Source organism: Desmodus rotundus, chromosome 2 (genome assembly GCF_022682495.2).
Source record: "Desmodus rotundus isolate HL8 chromosome 2, HLdesRot8A.1, whole genome shotgun sequence".
Classification (NCBI taxonomy): Eukaryota; Metazoa; Chordata; class Mammalia; order Chiroptera; family Phyllostomidae; genus Desmodus; species Desmodus rotundus.
The window spans coordinates 174,497,622-174,517,951 of NC_071388.1; the positions used below are offsets into that span (position 1 = coordinate 174,497,622).

Genomic DNA, 20,330 nt, shown 5'->3' on the forward strand with positions numbered 1-20,330 from the left:
TAATACTTTGCTAGTTATGCTAGAAAAGTGGACTATCTTTATTCTGTGATAACACAGTAGTTCTTGTTAATGTTTTTTATTGTTAATTTCACCACACAAGATGCATCAAATGGTATCTGTTTTATTTATTTTGTAATAGTTTTCAAGTGATGGATAGGGCAAAGAAAGTGTAAATGAACTTTGTGATCCCAGAAACCAGAACCTGGAGTGAGCATAGGTAGTGAGTGGTAGGAAGGAATAATTACAGGAAAACCTTTGTCCATGAGGACCCAGATAACCTGAACCTTATGTTCGAGATTCTAACGGATGCCTTCCTACATTGTACTGGGTCTCACTAAGCAATATCTTTTTTACATGGAGTAATGGTGTTGAGACTCTGAGCATAAACCTCTCATCATCTTGGAATAAGTCTATGTTTGGGCTATAAAATGAGGAGGCCTGAAGAACAAGTCTTGGAAGCAGACTGTCTTGTGAATATAGTAAAGAATCAGTAATATAATCAATATGACCTCACTGGCTGGGATGAGTGATGGATTTCTTTGTTAACTTTACTAAATGGTAATATTAGGAAAGCTTATCTGAGTGGCAACAGTTGTTCTTCTGGACACCCCCTTTCTATTTTTATTAACTACCACCCCTGAGGAGTGATTTGGGGGTAGTTGAAACCAACTGGCCTGGGTTGAAGAGTTTGTACGCTGCCTACACCATCTCATTTCTCAAAGATGTCTTTAGTTTTGGTAAATGAGAAAGCACTTGGTTGCCATTTCCTTTCTGAGAACTGCTAGTTAGCAGGGAAGGAAGTAGATACTTGGCTCAACTTCTCTCCTGTGGGGGGAAGGGGAGGGCTGGACTGCTCTTCTGAGCACCAGCTTCTGTTTTTGTGGGGCTTGGTTTCATAACTGCTTGATTCTTCTTTATAAATGTCAATAGAATTGGTCTGAACAGCCATACCTAATGCCCTTTCTGAGAACAAATGGCTGAGGCCACAGTTGTGGCCAAACTCTTGGCCACAATGCTGCTCAACATTCTTAATTGGTTCTCTGTCCACTGTTAATTTTTTAAGGATCTTGCCAAACCAAAGTGTGATTTAAATATTGCTTCTATGGGAATTAAAAAAAAATTTCTGCCCATGTTGAAGAATATAGCTTTGGGGAAAAATCCAACTGAAGTGTCAAGTCCTGTCAGATAATCATGGTAGAATTAGAACTTCTGATTCTAGGAGTCTTTGGGAGTCCTAAGGTTGGATGTTGTTCTGCCATTAACAGTCATGTTTTGTTATTTGTTTTATTTGATGTTGAAAGCATATTTTTAATATTATTTCATACCACTTTCCAGCATTACATCAATGTCTTTGGCCCTCTGGCCATATCTGATCATCAGATGGAAGCTTCTGCTTCCTTAACATTGTCTTGACCCTCCTGCAGATGTTGTGATTTTGAAACTTATCTCAGGCACTAATATATGTATGCCATTTGGTTGCAGATATTTAGGAAGTGGTGGTTCATCTAAAAATATTCAGAAAGAATCAAGAAAAAATGAAGGCTTCTGCCATGAAAATTCTCTGACACTTTTCATTTCTGTTACCATCAAAAATAGTTAATTAGGTGGTTCTTTGAAGCCTTTCAAAATGTACCTAATGCTAATGCTTTATTTCTTCAGTGTGCTTTTGACTTTTGTAGTTTCACCACTGAAATTTAAGTCTAAAAATTAAGTTTAGGTTGGAGGGCTCTGGGGTCAAGACTGCCTAGATTCAAAACCCAGTTTGACCATTCTCTAGCTCCGTAGTCTCTGGTGAGTTTCATTGTCTGTAAAATGGGGATAAAAATCAGCAGCCAAAACAGGATGGGTGAAAAGATTAAATAACCACAGTTTAAGCTATTATTGTTTTCCTTTTTCTAATAATAAAAATAGGTAAGGGAAAAATACTTACTGAATATCTAGTATTTGTTAGGCAATAGTTGAATAATTTATTGATAGCCCATGTAATCCTCTAAGGAAGATATTCTTTTGTCCAGATGATTAAACTAGAAATCTTAACCAAATGTCTAAAGGTCACACAACTAGTGACCAGTTTGAGCCCAGGTTTGTTTCTCAAGCCATGCCCTTTCACTACATGACATAAAGAAAACCTTATTCATCTCCCTTCCCCCCAACCCCGTCCCAGGTTATAATGTTTCAGGGTTTCCCATGCTGTTATATGATTTTTTGTGATATATAAAAACAAGTTCATTACTTCATAGCTCATGAAAAGGCATGAAGGAAATTTAAATGCCTATTACCACTAAGTGAAGGAAGCCAATCTGAAAAGGCTACATACTGTATGATTCCAATCACATGACATTCTGGAAAAGTCAAAACTATGAAGACAATAAAAAGATCGGGGGTTGCCAGGAGTTAGGGGAGAGGAAAGGGAAACAGGTGGCATACATGTTTTGGGGGCAGTGAGACTACTCTGTACACTGTAACGGTGGACACATTTATACCAACCCATAAAATCTACAACACTAAAGGTGAACCCTAAGGTAAACTGTGGACTTTGGGTGATAGTTATGTGTTAATGTAGGCTCATCAACTGTAACAAATGTACCAGTCTGGGGGGGCATATTGGTAATGGGGGAGGCTAGGTATATGTGGTGCTCAGGAGCATGTAGGAAATCTGTCCCTGTATCTACATTTTTCTGTGAACCTAAAACTGCTCCAAAAAATAGTCATTTAAAAAAAAGTGTAGAAAAGAAAAGCAAATGGGTGTAACCTGAGAGGGCAGGGGTAATGAAAAATAAGTTTACAAAGGAACGTAACGCCTTGTCTATCCGCCTAATTATGACAGAGTGAAAAGTGCAAGACCAGGTCAGAAGACTTTTTTTGAAGTCCTGCTTGCTTACAAGTAGCTGGGTGACCCTACCTCACCTTTCCGGATTTCAATTTAAAGATGGTTTAAATGAGGTGGTTGAATTGATCGCCAAGTTCCCTCCGGTCCTGACATTCCAGACTGGCAGCTAAAGACCCATCCGTTTCTTGTTTTCTCCTTCAACCCGACCAGCCACCGTTCCTCGAACCCGTTCTGGGTGGACAGCGTACTTTTTGAGTGCCCACTCAGCCCTAAATACAACCACTCCCGGTGACTGCGGGACCAAAGCACCTAAGGAGACGACTGAACTCAGAGGGGGAGGAAAAAACCAAACAAGAAAACCCAAGATTGACAGCGCGCGGTAGAAGCACACAGAAGGAAGACTGGGCAGAGCGAAGCGGACGCTGCGCTCTACGGCGGAAACGGGAACAGGGCGGGGCGGTGACCAGAACCGATTGGAAGGCTGAGGGGGCGGGGCCCGCGCTGACAGTCCGGGAAGAGCGAGGGAGGCTGCGCGGGCGTCTCTAACCTGTGCTCACCCCCTCGCTTCCCTTCCCCCCAGCCCGGTCAGCCGGGGGGTGGGCGTGCCGACACCCCGTGACGTCACAAGGGGCGGGGCATCGGAGGGTTCAGCCAGCGCGCGGGCGCGTTCGGCAGTCGCTGTTTGGGACGCTGGGTGCGCTGAAGCTTGCTCTGCGCTCCCGGTTTGCTGTGACAGGCGGTCCCTTCCCAGATCCCGGGACGGATTGGGCGCGCGCCCATGTGTATGTGAGCGGGACTCAGGGCAGAGGCGTCCCCTCGCTGTCTTTTTTTCTGCCTTTTATTCAAAGAAGGGGGCAGTTCGCACGCTTGCCTTCCTGTCCCCCGTTGGGAGCGGGGTTGGTGTGCGGAGTGGTTCGTCTTTTTTCCTTTTAAACTTCTGAACTCTTTATTTTTTAATTTTTAATTATTTTTAATTTTTTAAGGCTCAGCCACCTGGGCTGGTTTCCTTGGTCCCTAACTAATCGCTTTCTGCCCCTTCTCTTGCCACCCCCGCCCAAGGTCGCCCCTCTGCCCTCGTCCCTGGCCCGGGAGGGTGGGAAGCTTTGTCCCGCTCCCTTTTCACCCGCGTCTCCGCAGCCGTAACCGCACCTGCCTCAGTATGAATGGGGTCAACGACCCACCACTTTTTATAAAAGATATTAAGCCCGGACTGAAAAACTTAAATGTCGTCTTTATTGTCCTGGAGATAGGTAAGTGGGGCCCGCAGCCCATTCCACCGCCCTTCCTGCCGCCCCTGTGCCTCGCCGGGCAAGAGGGAAGGGCGCCGCCGCAGCGAGCTGAGGGATCCCCCCTCCTCCTCCCTTCCTTTCCCCTCCCCCGCCCACGTGGTACTGGTGCCCCCCCACCCCACCCCACCCAGAGCTTGGATGTTGCGGCGAGAACCCGGGGCTCGACTTCTTCCCACCTTTCAGATGCGCTTAGATCTCAGAGGAGGAGTTAACCGAGCTTTTCTGGAAGTCCCCATTAACTAATACACCCCCTCTCCCCTTTTGATTTTTAAATCTTTAACAGGACGCGTGACCAAAACCAAAGACGGCCATGAAGTGAGATCATGCAAAGTGGCCGATAAAACGGGCAGCATCACTATTTCCGTGTGGGATGAAATCGGAGGTCTCATACAACCAGGGGATATTATTCGGTTAACCAGAGGGTAGGTTTGCATAGAAGTGGGGGATGGGGGAGAGTGCTTTCTAAGGTGCAGTGTGTGGAATCGGGATTGGCTGACACCCAGGACCTCGGCAAGTTCTAAAGTTCCACGTCTATTCTGTGGGCCACTCCCGAGGAGTTTTGAGCCTCTTTGATATTTATTTCGGGTGGTGGACAGCGTTGGGATGTAATAGCCTTGCCTTTAAAAGGAGTCACTTTAAAGCTCTGGCCTGGTAGTTCAGTTGGTTAGAGCGAGGTCGGGATACGCTAAGTTTGAGGGTTGTATCCCCGGTCCTGGGTGGAACAACAAATCAGTGTTCCTTCCTTATCCCCCTCCTTCGCCCATCCCCGCCCCCCTTCAAATCAATAGTTGTTTTTTTTTTTTTTTTAAGCAGTCACTTTCAGCCAGGAATCGACCCCTGCCCCACTCTTAGTTTACAAGTTAGATTTTTAAATACTCTTCTGAGATTATTGAGTCTAAAGTAGACTGATAATTAACATAGTCAGTATTTTATCTTTTTCATAAATTATTTAATGTAATATAGTTGTCAGTTTTTTCTCCCTTTTAATGACTTTTGAAGTCCTGCCAATATTTTACTTGTGCATATTTTATTTAGAGGGGAAGTTTAATCTGCAAGGCACGTTCTCAAAAATGATTTTTTGTGCCTACTGCTGTAAGATCAATGTAGTACAAAAACCAGAATGATACGCAGAAAATGTTTGGCAGAAAGACATCTATATCTACATCCAAAAAAGTCACTTGGAAGATTGGCTTTTAAAAATTAGCACAGTCTTTGTTGTTGTTTGGTAATGAGACTGCCTTTAAAAATTTACCAAATCTTTATCTTAGGAAGATAAAAGGCCGGAAAAGGGTCTTCAAAATAGGTTGTGGAAGCTTTATGTCAATAGAATTGTATTAATTTATTGGCCATAACTAGGAAAAATGAGTGGAAATTGAGAGATGTGTTGGGTAACTCAGTGTAGGAACCCTTTGATAACATCTTCCAGGCCTTACATCCTCAGGAAGTGAGGCAGAGTATCATCAAAGAAGGAAGTGGGAGTCAGGACTTAGACATTTTATTCTCATGCACTGACTCATTAGTAACACTGATTGTGCCTTCTAAACTTCCACATCTTTAACTTACCAAAAGAGAATTCCTACCTGGGAGGGTGTGGAGAGGATTAGCGTAATTAAAGTTGTTTTAGCTGCCAAAGTATCTTCTTAGGTGATTTAAAGTATTCTATATACTGTAAACAGCATCTCCTTTCAAATATTTCATACTTTGTAGTCAGAGAAAGTACACAGATGTGTCCAACCAAAAAATTGTGGAAAACTAAACTCTAGCTATATAGTAGCTATGGGATTTTAAGGAATATGGTTACCAAGGAGTACAATTTTAAGAAAAATTCAAAACAAGAAACTCAAGTTCATTGTGGCCTTGAAGTTCTCACACTTCATCAACTCTCCCTTCTATTATACCTTACTTACTAAAATAATACATCCCGCAGAGTCTGGCCTACTGTAAGACCCTTAAGTTCTAGTTGAATCTAAGGGCTTTTGAAGAAAGATATGCATCTAAATAATGGTAATTTGAATATTGATATGTTTATCAGAAAGCCCTGCAAATGTTGATGTCATTCCTGAAACAAGTGAAAGTTCAATGTTTTAATTGTAGTAACTTTAAATATTTTTCTCAAAATATGCGTCAGTTTTTACTATGGTGACGTATCAGTGCACTGTCTCCTAAGCCACTTTATCTAACTAACATAAGATTGATGGAGTGAGTCTTTAATAAATAAACTGTACTAAATAAAGAGAAATATATAATGTGGAACTAGCAGATTTTTATTACCTATAGTAAAAGATGAACTATCACTAGACTTAAACAAAATTTGGTTATAATTTATTCTAAGACATGAAGTTACCATTAGTAATTGTACAAAGAACTGAAAACCAAACCTTGGACTAATTTTTATAATATTGATTAATTTACATTTTTTAACATTTATATGTAGGATTAGTTTATCAATGATGCTGTCTGCATTCAAAATTGTTAAAATAATTATTCAGCCAAATTGGTGTTAAAAATGGCAAATTTGGAGAGGCAGATGGGTGAAAGATTGGTGATGTTAGCTTTTTTAGCCCCCTTGATTAAATTCTACCACATTTTCTGTAGCTTGGGAACCCTGTGTGTTTTATGGAAACAAAGGAAAAAACAATTATATCAAATCTGACTAGACCAAGTAAATGAATATAAAAGTAAACACTAGGGTGTTGATTTTGTATATATCCTGTGATTGAAAAATAATTTTTGCTTGAATCTCTGCAGTTGTAAGATCTCCCTTTGTTAACCAACTAAAGATGTGACCTTTAGAATATAGTGATGCTTGCTTTGCAGAAAAGACCTCCTGTTTTCTAGAGTTAGTTACAATTTAGGTGATTATGTCAAAATTTGGCAGTAGAGTTCTCTTTGCATTATTCTTTAGTAAGTAACAAGTTAACCAAAGTTAGATTAATTAATTGTATTTGATTTGCTATGGTAGACACAGGGTTTGAACCCTATCTGCACCCAATACAAAAAATACAAAAAATAAAGATTTACTTGATTTAAGTAGGAGAAAAAAATATATATTTCTGTACAACTAAAGTTTCTTTTCTTTCTAGATATGCATCCATGTGGAAAGGATGTCTGACACTTTATACTGGGAGGGGTGGAGAACTTCAAAAAATTGGGGAGTAAGTGTTAAATACATTTTGTATAATTGAATAAATTACAAATAATGTTTACGAAAATAACTGGTAGGTATAAACTATAAATCTTTGTCTTGGTTTGTTTTTTTACTGCTAAACCGAATGCCTTCAGCAGTTTGTATTTAAAAATAACTTTCCCTGTATGTATTAGTGAACTGCTATCAGTACTGTTTTCTATGGCTGAGAATGTTAGTTTTTCCTGGCAGACAGCATTAAGAATCTGCACTCGAGACAACCCCAGTGGGACCATTTCTGTAGGCTTTGGTAATGGGCATTTTTCAGGTGCCATTTGAAGTAGGTTCTGTCTTGCAGTGAATTGCCAGATAAGCTAATTATGGGTTTTGGCCGTGAGTTTAAATTGTCCTTTTCTCTGTTTATGGGTGAATATGTACTCATGGTAAAAGGACTTGTAGCAGTGACAAATGAAGTCCTGTATTTATCCACAGTCTAGGTACCGTACAGGCTTTGCAAGCTTCCATGCGCTACTTACTACCTTGGTAATCTCCACCCTGACTTGGAGGAACCATCCTCTCTAGGGGTGTAAAGGTAATTCAGCATACATGCTAGCCTAGACATTTGGGGTATACTTGTAAAGTCTGATGTGGGCACTAAGTCACATCGTTAGTCTATTCCACTTGGCTAATGCTTAGACATTTACTTCATGCCCATCAATTTAGAGGATATTTAAAGAGAGAAGCCACAGTGGTACCCAATCAATCAATCAATCAATCAGTAAAGGAAAACTCTTCCTTAATGCAAGGATAAGATAGTTTGTGTGGAAAAATAAACCATCTTGCTAGCTTTTAGAGATCAGAAACTGGTAACACTGCCTTTTCTAGAAGGCAAATTAGGATTCACTTATGTTTTATGTTTGCATTTAGAGTAGTACTAGACCAGGGGTGTCAAACTCATTTTCACCGGGGGCCACATCAGCCTCGAAGTTGCCTTCAAAGGACCGCGTGTAATTTAGGACTGTATAAATGTAACTACTCTTGAACTAGGGGCAAGGAGCTCAGCATTGCTGCTGGGTAGAAGCAAGGTGCCGGGCCGGATAAAACAAGGTGGAGGGCCAGATACAGCCTGCGGGCCTTGTGTTTGCCACCTGTGTATTAGAGCAATACATTATGAGAAAGCTTAATATCAGTATTACTGAAAGAGTAGGATTGTGTTCTCACCTTCGTGTATGGAGAAGTATTTATAATAATGGAATCAGTTAAGTGAAGAACCACTGGTTCTCCTTTCCTAGTAATTTTATCAGGGTCAATCTGGCATTTACCAAAACTAGTTCTGATTTCTTACTTGTGGGATGACGATCTTGTGTGTAATGTTCATATATGCCATAGTCAACCTGTAAGAATCATTGGGATGAACTGTCATTTTGAAAGCCACTTGTCTTTATTCATGTCTGCAGAATCCAGTCTTAACCTTGAATGATTATCTTTGCAGATTCACAGTGAATGGTCCACAGTGAGGGACTGGATGAGAGTGTGTGAATGGATCCATGCTAATCCATCACCACTGCTGGAAAAACCACTCTGGACCCCTAACCATGGTTCAGTGGCATCAGCCTATGGGGGAAAACAAGATAAATGTGTTTCTGTGTCCTTGATCTTTGGCATGGTGTATTTTTGTGGTACAGAAGAATTAAAATACAAAAGAGAGTGTTTCATACATTGTAGACAATCAAATATTTGATTCTTTAATGGAACATAAGCATTTAGGAAGTTGGTTATAAATGAATAGAGTGAGTTAGTGTGTTGCTTTTTAGTTAATTCATTTGACACCTAAATTTGTCATTCCTATAAGTTGTGCTTGTTATATAAAGAGAGGGTGAATACTTTATTTCAGAAGTCATTTAACTTGTCTTTTATTTTCTTTCAGATTTTGTATGGTTTATTCAGAAGTGCCAAATTTCAGTGAGCCTAACCCAGATTATCGAGGACAACAAAACAAAGGGGTAATTAATCCAAATGTATAGTCTGTTTTTATGATTAGGCTAATTTTGACTGTGTACTGTAATTCCATGGTGAGGTTGCCAACGCTGTCATACCCACAGTATACTGAAGACGGTATATTGAAAAAAAGGAATTTTTCCTTTTTTTAAGCTATCTGTTCCTTCTGAGTTAACCAATTTCTAGAGAGGCCATAGGCCCTTCTACAGCCTGGCTCCACCTACTTTTCTTTTTTTAAGATTTTATTTATTTATTTTTGGAGACAGGGAAAGGGAGGAAGACACAGATGTAGAGAAACATCGATACGTTGCCTCTTAGAGGCCTCCAGCCTCCAACTGGGGAGCTGGCTCACAATGCAGGCATGTTCCCTGACTGGGAATCGAACTGATGACCTTTCGGTTTTGTAGGCTGGCTCTCAACTGAGTCACACCATCCAGGGCAGGAATCTTTTTTTAAAGTCATTTTCATTCTCTATGTTTTGTGAGTCTGAATATATATCTGCAATGTCATATATTAAGTATATGTGCCATTCAGCACTTTGAGGAGTGGGGAATAAATAAAACCAGGAAATAAAAAAAGGTGAAAGGTTTGGGAAACATTCATTGATTGGACTTGGATAAATCTTTTAAAAATTTAAGAAAACTTTTAAAAGTTAAAAAAAGGGAATGGATTCAACATGTTATAATAACATTAATAACATAAATGTGTTTTTTAAAAAATACTCATTTGGTTAAATTAAAAAAAATTTTTTTTAGGCACATAGTGAACAGAAGAATAATTCCATGAATAGTAATATCGGTACAGGTACATTTGGACCAGTGGGTAAGACTTTTTTTTTGCATAATTGTAATCAGAATATATTTTTTGAAAGCTGTAGAGGAAAATGCTACCTTTAGGCATAAATTAGTTCTAAAAGGGAACTGTTGGTAAACAGGGAATTCCCAAGTAGCTGATTTTCTAGAAAGCAGATGCCCTCTTTAACTGATTGATTGAGCACATTCTATATTTCAACATTTGGGCCAGCTACTGGGAATACAGAAGTGAACCTTAACTAATAATATAGAAATCTAGGCTTTGGTGATATGTTGTTATTTTTCCATGGATTGTTGTAACATAGTTGTGATCTGGTGATTATAACAGACGCAGAATTACTGGTTATTGTTATGCACTGAAAGCCTTTTATCTTCAGACTAATAACTCACCTTAATAGTTCACATTCTGATAGCCACCTCTTTGAAAGATTAGCCTTCACCTTTCAAATACCCTCAAATGCCACGTTAATGGTTCTTGCAGCCATGTTAAAGGTTTTTTGAAGTCTTGTGCTTAATAGCTGAGGAAAATCTTTGGTGATTGGAGTTCACTTAATGTGGCTGTCATTTATTCGAACTGATAGCTCCATGTTTTGGCATAGTGGTGATCATCACAATGTGGGAAGCTGCTATTTTTCCTTTAAGTTAGACTTATTGTCTCTTTTGAGATGTTAGTAAGCGTATTTCAACCAAATGCACTAGCACTCTCATACCATTTGTCCTCTCTTTTTCCCTTATGATGTAGGCAGTGTGTTATCTGTACTTTTTTCTTCTCAACCAATTTCTCATCCTGTCGCCCAAGTTGCTCTTTGTTCTTCTGCCTGTTAATGCAGCATCATGTTAATATATTTATAGTAGTCATATGTTTGAAAAAAACCTAGAACCCTCCTTGGATTTTTTCCAGTAGTTTAAAAATAAAGGCACTTGTTTTCCTTAATATTACTTGAAAGTATTAATAGCATGTGTGACAACTTCAAATAGGTGTGCCTCTATAGATGAGTGATGAACTTTTATATTCTAAAAATGGTGATGATGTTTTACATTCTTTTTTAGGAAATGGGGTTCAACCTGGCCCAGAATCAAGGGGATGTCAATTTTCATATGCTGGTAGAAGCAATGGCCGGGGACCTATACATCCACAGCTCCCAGGAACAGCTAATAATCAGACAGTCGTTACCACACTAAGTAATGGCAGGGACCCTCGGAGAGCCTTTAAAAGATGACCTATGCCAAATACTCACATGTAGTTTGTAAACTACGTGCCCTACTTGAACACTTACTGCACTTTCATTTAATTGTTAACTGTGAAAACTGTGTTACCGGTTTCTTTTTATGTTTTTGGTTTGTTAACAAAAGTGGTTTGTTTTTATAGCAAAACTGTTAAGCTGCTCAAGTCTCCTATTGAAGAATGGGAGGACGCTGAAAGTAGGGGCATTTATTTCTAGAGCAAAAATGTTTTTGAATCTCCTCTAAAAAACCGGCACCCATTTCCTGGGTGAGTTACTGAAGACATCAGCTTTATAGCCTCTATGAGTCTGTCTTCTGCATACATTTTGTAATATTTAAAATAAGGCTTAGTGGGAGATGGTCTCTGTCCTGAAGTCAGATGATTGCCAACTAACGCGATAACCACCAAAAAAACAACAAAAACTTGATCAATACTAGCAGGAATTTTTAAGTGTTTGTGACTCCAGGAATGATTAACCTCTTCATTGGGTGACTGCCATTAAGATTTTGCAAGTACTGGATCATCCTAAACTCTTGTTTTATTACCAAAAAACATATTCTTTACCAGAGTTATAGGTTACAATATGGTCTGTAGTACAACAAGTGATTTTTAGAAGAAAGCTGCATTTACTTTATTTTAGGTGGTCCTTTAATATTTGTTACCAACTTTCTGCTTTACACTGAAGGAAATTTAAAACTGAGGCTTTGGATATTTATTATTTGAAACTACCATGTTAAATATTAAAGTAGAATTTGAGGGAGTTACAAGGTCATAATAAACATTGATGTAATTATTGTTAAAAATTATGGGCAGTAAACATAGTGAAGGCAATTCAAATTGAATTCATGGAGAAATACGCTGTCTTAAGTTACAGGATTCTAGGTACTTGTAAAAACTGAGCCTGGAGTGAAAATCCTAGGTACTTACTTTATTTGAAGGGTGTGTTATGTTTTTGCGCGTGCGCGCACGTGTGTGTGTGTGTGGTTTATTAAAGTTTCTGAACAAAATTTACAAAGCCTTATCAGCAAAAGTTAAGAAATGGCTCTCTCAGAAGCGAATACAGCTTTATGCAGAAATGTAAAAGTGGAGTTTATTTATGTGTTGTAAACGGTCCCCAGTTCCACTTTTTATTGTAGGGTGGATAACTGGTGAAGTTTTCCTTTGTTAGAATTCAACTCTTTTTATTATCTCTTGAATAAAAACTTGTGTTAATGTTAACAGACCTACCTACCTTTTGCTCTTTAGTGATTTACAGTGGAGAGCCAGTTCATTTTACTGTAGTTACAATGATGACCTCAACCTCATGATACCTAGCTCCGCATCTGTTGCTTTGTCTTTTTCCCCCACCTCAAATCACAAAATTATTTAAGTAGACTTTGTTTTCTGAAAATTACATAGTATTTGAATATAAAATTTGTGCCAGATTATTTATTTGTTCTAATTCAGCGTAGCTAACAAATATTTTAGTACATGTTATATATTAGGCACTGTGAGGAGAGTTAAGGGGTAGATGAAATAATGAACAATATTAAGGAGCTTATTTATGGTTTATAGTACTTTGGTAACTGGGGTTTATATACATAATGGGGCAAAAGTAGGTTTATCGTGAGTATGTAAAAGTTTATTCTTGCATTGTTAATTATTGTATTTTTCATATAAATAACTGTAAACCTCTTTTTGCCACACCCTGCATTATAGAAGTTCTTCCTTTATATACTGATGATGATAGTTAATTTGGCTTTATGACTAATATTTTCTTAAGATGTTCGCAAAATTACAGATATTTGGAGTAAATAAAATTATTACAAATTAGTATATACTTTTTTAAATCAAGTAGTGATAGGAGCAATAACACTAAGTTATTTGTGGAAGAATATAGTGTTAAAGGTGATTCAAAAGACAATTTTGGAGTTTGGGAAAATTAAAATATAAGTATAGGTTGCTCAGCTTCCAGTTTGGCCTCATTATCTCCTCACTTGCGGTGATGGGCAAGTTATTACATTTGAAACCTCTGTAAGCCTTAGGTTCCACAACTGTAAAAACAAGTAATGTTACCTCTTTGTAGAATTATTTAAGATTTTCCATGTAAGTGATTTGAATAATTTCTGACACATAATAAGCAGTCAAATATTTGCTGTCTTATTGTACCTTAAGAACAGAAAAAATTCAGGGTTTGGTGTGGAAGTATTGATACCTTTTAACATGTTGAGATTAAATAGAGAAAGACTTCAGCTTATACTTTTGTAATTGACACTTGTCTTTAGTAATCTAACTGTGTTCTGTTTTTTTAATCATTTATTAACAGATTTCTTTTTTCTTAAGGGAAGCCTCTAAAATGAAAGCAAAGTGAGTTACAATCCATAATGAATATTTGGCTTACCAGTCTGCTGGGACAATACTCAACAAGAAGAGGAAGAAAGTTTCCTACCTTCCTCCTTCCTGGTGCTTTCAGCTTTCAACTTATTTTTAAATGTTTAAACACCTACTGAAAACAAAAACCTCTTAGTACAGAAATACATGCTCCTAGGATTGGGTCCTATTTTATTTTTACAAACAGTTCTGAAGTGGATGACATCTCATCAACCAGCTGGCCCCTCCTGTCTGGTCAGGTTCTTTGGGGGAATTGCTACAGTACAGAAATAGAAATGAAACCCGCGAGGCCAGGGGACGATGTGTGATAGTGACGTCCGCTTTCCCAGTGGCATTCAAGCAGATGTTCCTATAGTAAACCAACTCCTGTGCTTTGTTCCTGTCGGGTCAATAATTCTGTTTTGAATTTCAGGACACTTGAACTTGAGGATATCCTGAGTATTTGTAGTACTATTTGTCACTTGTGTTTTTATTATTTAACATTTAAAAAAAATGTTTAATTTGCTTGGTTGAGTTATAATGCCAAGGGAATGATGGCAGAAAACAAATAGATGTGAGATTAGTAAAAACGAAAAAGATGATTTATGGTAGGAGAATGTTTAAATATAGGAAGGAGGATAACTAGTCCTAGAAGGTACAAATTGAGTGTTTTACACCAATCTGAAGACACAGTGGCAATTTAAGTTTATATAGATTTGGCATTCCAGCTTCGTTACTGAGTAACTTCCCTTTTCTGGTATCATTAAGGTAATGACTCCTCGAAGCAGTTTTAGGTTGCCATGATTCTTAAGATTCTTTATAAAAGTATTTGGAAAGGTTCTAGATACAACAAACCTGAAAACTATGTGAAAACACTATCAACATGGAACAGTTTTTCCAAATATAAGTCTGTTATTACCTCTAGGCATATTCTTGGGATTACTTGCCCTGTGATGGCTTTTTAATTTGTTTATTATTATTTTTATTGTTGTTCTATTACAGTTGTCCCAATTTTGCCCCATTGCTCTCCCCTGCCCTGTGCCCTGCCCCCAAGTGCTCCCAGAGTCAATCCCCACTGTGTTGTCCATCTCCATGGGTCATTTATACTTGTTCTTCAACTAGGCCCTTCCCCTTCTTTTCTCCCTTCTCCCCTCCTCTCTGGTCCCTGTCAGTCTTTTTAAAATCTTTTTCCTGTTCTTTGTTTTATCCCCTGTCTGATGACAGTCTGAACATTTCTGGTAGAAAAAGAGGGTTACAGTTGTTCCCCACTGTGTGTTCTCTTTTTGGTGAAGACACATGTACTTGGCCATAGGGCATCTGTTTATTGAGGTCCGTAAATGTTAGAGTCATTGAATAGTCCCACATTTCACAAAGTAGTTTGTAATAATTAATATTTAGGTAAGTTCCTGAGAAAATATAATTGTGACCTTTGAAATATAGCACTATCATGTTAGGCCCCAAGGGAAGAAACTAGAAAAATATCTTACTTTCCAGGTATATTCAACTATTATTCAAATTCCTTGAAGTTTGCTTTATTAGGGATGTACCAGAGTTTATATTCAGATTCTGAAACCAAATTACTTCAGGTTTCTGGGCTAAAAGGGTCTGTAATGGTCCTTCAAAGCGCAGTGCAGAATAAACAGACCAGAGAAAATCGGGACCGGCCTATCCGACAGGCCATTTCCTTCACATCTTTTCCTATGAAGGACCTGAGAGCTAGGCACCACTGTGAGGTAACTGGTGTGCTGTAAAGGAAGTGAACATTTAAACAGGTTTGACTACGAGACGTTCCCATTAAGTCTTGAAAGGCCCGGAGAGGTAACAATTTTGTGGCTCCCCAAGTTTTAAGAACAAACACGCCAACCCAGAGCTAGGCGACCCACTGTGGAACTCTGTCAGAGCCCAAGTGTCTTGAGACAGTGGGCACCGAGGCCCTCCCTGTCACACCGAGTGTGTCTAACTTAGCCTGAGCCGCACGCTACTGACGTGTCTTTAGGAAGCAGTTCTTCACCCACTTCCAACCGTAAATTCAAGTCTTTTTTTTTTACTCCATCAAAATGTATGCTTCTGGACACACGAGTCTGGTTTCTTGGTCCCTATGTCAACCATTTGTTGGATTCAAAGACTGGTTGTATACCACCTGTAAGAGAGTCTCCCCAGGACTTGTTAGAAGTACGAAATTCTGTACCAGAAAGAATTGTCAGCCTAGGCCTGGCAGAACTGCCCTTGAAAGAAAGACTAAAGAATTTTGTCTCGTGCCCTTAATGTCTCTCCCGTAGCACAGAAATAACTTTATTTTGAAGCATATATATAGCTCCTCAGCTTTTAACCTTTGTGAGACTAGAATATACCCAAGTTCTAGATTGTAAAGCATGAAAAATCGTACTTGGGAGCATGTGCCTCCAAAGGGCAGAATTGAAGGATAAAGCAGGGCCGTCCCAAGCAGAATAGAGGCTAAGTATGGCCTCTGGCTGTGATACTGTGTGTTTGAATTAGGTTCAAGTAGAATCATCTAAGTTATATCAATGTTGAGATCAGATTATAGTGGACTCACCCTGGCTTCATTTGGGCCTACATAGATCAAAGAGAGTTCACCCTGGGTTTCTCTTTTTTTTTTAACAGGTTTTATTTCTCTGAAAATACATTTGTAGCATTGCCTACCTCCTTGTATTTCCTGCATTATTATGTGGAGAGAGGCTGGCCAAATTGAAAAGTAGTTGGGTTGGAAGTATAATAAACATTTCTGAGAATGCCATATGGGGCTAAGTTCATTTCAAATATTTATAACCCTTCTAGGAGACTAAGACCTCTGATCTAAATCTCGGGACTAAAGATAGAAAACGAAAACAGGGTAGCCAGCACAGCTAGCGCCACCTACTGGGAGGTTACTATATGGCTTCTGTAGTTTGATGGCAAAGTTTCCAATATTCCATTGGATGAGAATTTTTGTCTGATGGCTTAAGCATGATATGGAAAGTCATTACTAGGGGTAGTTGGGCCATCTGTTTCTAATGTATGAACAGACAACACTGACATCAAAAGTAAATTCCCCTCAGTTAAACAGGTTTGTAAACCTGGAACTGCCCCTAGAGCTACAGAAATGGGAAAAGTTGTCAAATGTATATCTTGTTACATTTGTCAGTAATAATGTGTAAAGTGTAAACTTAAAAATGCCTTTTGATAGGTGGTGTCTTGGACTAGAACAGGAAATTGCCCTTACAAATGTTATTTCTTTACCAGTGGTGGTTTCTAAAATCCTGGCCGAGTAACTGCTGCTATTACATTAACTTCAAATGTCAGAGATGTGCTTTGGGGAAAAGAACATGGTTTTGAACCAGTTAGGTTCTAGGTCAATTCCTGGATCTTCTGCTTATTGGCTTCCTGACCATGAGCCTCCTTATAAGAGGATAGTGGGATCCATACTTGCAGGTCTATGAGGACGATAGGAGCCAATGTATGCAAAGCATCTGTTCCACCTCTAGGGTAACAATGTTCAGTTCTTTCCCCATGAGCAGGGGAAACAAGAGGCAAATGCCGGCTGTTTCTCCATGCCATTATTAAAAGACAATCTTAAGTGCAACAAGGGTTCCTTCCTTCCTCCCTCCCTCTCTGTCTCTTTTTCTTTCTTTCCCTCCCTCCCTCCCTTTTTCTTTCTTTTTTTAAATAGTCAGGCTATTACAGTTTTTTTGGTACAAACAGGTATGCTGGTGACTTAACCATGACAGCGTGCAGAGTTCAGTCTTCACAAAGATCTGCTCAGTAGCTGACTACCCTGCGCTGTTTTTTCCATTCACCTTTGCCCAGAGAGCGAGGGCATGGTTATGAAGGTGCAGAGGAAGAGCGACAGCATGTGGGTCAGGTTTTGTGCCAGAAAAAAGGTCACTGGTCAAGAGGAAGGCACAGTTCATGCTGGAAGGAATTCTGTGTTCCCAGTGATGGCCCTCAGGGTTGCACACCTGCAGAGTAGTGGGTGCTGTTCATAAAGCTTTGGGTAATGTTCCCAAGTTTTATGAAAAATTTCACAGGTATGGCAATGTTGAAAGAATCATAGTGTGAATGCCTGTGTACTCAGCACCTCGATTTTACCATTACCATCTAACTATACTAGTTTTAACACATCTATCCATTCATTCACTCATTAATCCATTTTTAATACATTTCAAGGAAACTGCAGCCATTGTACACTATTTCTGCATGTTTATTTACTAGAGTTCAATATTGTCAGTTGTTAGACAAAAATTTACATACAAAACCACACAAATTGTAGGTGTTTCGCTGTAAGTTAACAAATGCCCACACCCGTGTAACTCAAACCCCTATGGAGATACAGAACACTGCCGTCACTCCAGGAACTTCCCTCGTGCCATCTGGAGTCAAAACCCCACCCTGCCATGCCATTGGTAGTCACTTTTCTGATCTTTGAAAAAAAACATTCTCAGCTTATCTAAAAGGAAGTGTTTTGTATGTAAAAGTCAGCTCTAGATTTCTTCACTGAAATACCGCCCATACCAGAGTCCAACTAAACCCAGCCACTTCACACATCTCAGAAATGTAATCCCAAGGACCTTGGTATTTTTTTAGTTGTTTCAATTTAGTGCCATCTCTGCTCTTAATATCTGTTTTTTCTCCCTCAAGATTTACAGCTGGTACCCTAGACTCTTGGGGCAGAAACTGCTGCAATGACAACTGACTGAGCAGGGGGACTTTCAGTCCCAGGACTGTGGCTGGACTGAGTTGGCTGCCTGGGGCCTGAGCATGGTTAGGTGAAAGGGGGACCCTCTGCCAGGTCATGGTACAAAGTCCTCTGGGGTGGAGTGCTTGGGGTAGGAGAGTACTGGACCTTCAGTGTTCTCAGGTCAGGTACTCAGCTATTCAAATTTTGATCCTAACACTGACTTTAAAAAATATTATTTACCCCCCTCCACCCAGCACCCCCTACTCCCTCAGGCCATCTCCACACCATTGTTCATGTCCATCAGTCATGGGTATAAATTCTTTGGTTACTCCATTTTCTATACTGTACTGTACATCCCTATGGCTATTCTGTAACAATTTATTTGTACTTCTTAATCCCCTCACCTCTTCATCCATTCCCCCACACCCCTCTCCCACCTGGCAACCATCAAAATGCTCTCTGTATCCACGATTTTGTCTCTTTTTGTCTTGTTTGCTTAGTTTGTTTTTTAGATTCAATTGTTGATATGTATTTATTGCCATTTTATTGTTCATAGTTTTGATCCTTTTTTTAAAAGGTTTTATTTATGTATTTCTAGAGAGGGTAAGGGAGGGAGAAAGAGAAGGAGAGAAACATCAATGTGTGGTTGCTTCTTTGCACCCTCTACTGGGACCTGGCCCACAACCCAGGCATGTGCCCTCAACTGGGAATCAATCCAGTGACCCTTTGGTTCACAGGCTGGTACTCAATCAACTGAGCCACACCAGCCAGGGCTGATCTTTTTCTTAGATAAGTCCCTTTAACATTTCACATAATAATGGTTTGGTGATGATGAACTCCTTTAGTTTTTTTCTTTCCTGAGAAACTTTATCTGCCGTTTAATTCTAAATGATAAGTCTGCTGGATAAAGTAATCTTGGCTGTAGGTCCCTGCTTTTCATGACTTGGAATATTTCTTGCCAATCCCTTCTAGCCTGCAAAGCTTCTTCTGAGAAATCAGCTGACAGTCTTATGGGAACTCTTCTGTAGGTAACTAACTGCTTTTCTCTTGCTGCTTTTAAGATTCTCTCTTTATCTTTAATCTTTGGCATTTTAATTATTAGGTGTCTTGGAGTGGGCCTCTTTGCATCCATCTTGTTTGGGACTCTCTGTGCTTCTTGGACTTGGATTTCTATTTCCTTCACCAAATTAAGGAAGTTTTTTTTTCATTATTTTTTCAAATAGATTTCCAATATATTGCTCTTTCTCTTCTTCTGGCACCCCTATGATGCAAATGTTGGACCTCTTGAAGTTGTCCAGAGGCTGCTTACACTATGCTCATTTTTTTGGATTTCTTTTTTCTTCTTGTTTTTCTGATTAGTTGTTTTTTGCCTCTTTATGTTCTAAATCACTGATTTGATTCTTGGCTTCATCCACTCTACTGTTGTTTCCCTGTAAATTGTTCTTTATTTATAATTGTTCTTTAGTGTATTCTTTTTTTCTGGCTGGATATTTTTTATGTTGTTGAGATCCTCACTAAGTTCCTTGAGCATCCTTATAACCAGTGTATTGAACTCTGCATCTGATAGGTTGCTTATTCCCTTTTGTTTAGTTCTTTTTCTGGATTTTTGATCTGTTCTTTCATTTGGGTCATGTTTCTTTGTCTTCTCATTTCAGCAACCTCCCTGTGTTTGTTTCTATGTATTAGGTAGAGTTGCTATGACTCCCTGTCTTGGTAGCATGGCCTAATGTAGTAGGTGTCCTGTAGGGTCCAGTGGCAGAGCCTCCTCTTTCACCCAAGCTGGGTACATGAGGTGCACCCTTCAGTGGGCTGAGTATACCTCTTCTTGTGGTTGAGCTATGGCTACTGTTGTCAGGTCAGTGGGAGGGATTTACCCAGGCTAGTCAGCTGCAAGGATGGGCTGTGATCACTGACCACCACCCTCTGCCCTCTGTGGAGGATCAGCTGTGCAAGTGCAGGATGGTGGTGCTCCACATGGTCTGTAGCTGTCCACTGGGTGTGCAGGCTCTGGGGTTTCCTTGCTGGTGC

At 39.4% G+C, this 20,330-nt stretch overlaps 1 protein-coding gene across 4 annotated transcripts; it reads left to right on the forward strand.

Annotated features, from left to right (window-relative positions):
- The first annotated feature begins 2,724 nt into the window (after positions 1 to 2,724).
- Positions 2,725 to 18,773, forward strand: NABP1 (nucleic acid binding protein 1). 4 transcript variants are annotated; one of them, XM_045197986.2, is made up of 8 exons: positions 2,725 to 4,080; positions 4,403 to 4,541; positions 7,203 to 7,274; positions 9,171 to 9,246; positions 9,997 to 10,063; positions 11,104 to 11,235; positions 11,423 to 11,545; positions 13,601 to 18,773. In XM_045197986.2, exons 1-7 carry the CDS (start codon positions 3,990 to 3,992, stop codon positions 11,521 to 11,523), a joined length of 678 nt encoding a protein of 225 aa, XP_045053921.2. In that variant the 5' UTR covers positions 2,725 to 3,989; the 3' UTR covers positions 11,524 to 11,545; positions 13,601 to 18,773. The 4 variants fall into 4 exon arrangements, with proteins under 4 accessions (XP_045053921.2, XP_045053922.2, XP_045053923.1 ...); XM_045197987.2 differs by having other exon boundaries at positions 13,606 to 18,773; XM_045197988.2 differs by lacking the exon at positions 11,423 to 11,545 and having other exon boundaries at positions 2,729 to 4,080.
- Positions 18,774 to 20,330: the final 1,557 nt, after the last annotated feature.

Bases quoted from the DNA above. Each gene is read 5' to 3' on its own strand.
- NABP1 (XM_045197986.2), top strand. From the start codon at position 3,990: ATGAATGGGGTCAACGACCCACCACTTTTTATAAAAGATATTAAGCCC. The intron at 9,247-9,996 runs GTAATTAATCCA...AATTTTTTTTAG, and splicing joins GAGGACAACAAAACAAAGGG to GCACATAGTGAACAGAAGAA. The intron at 10,064-11,103 runs GTAAGACTTTTT...ATTCTTTTTTAG, and splicing joins AGGTACATTTGGACCAGTGG to GAAATGGGGTTCAACCTGGC.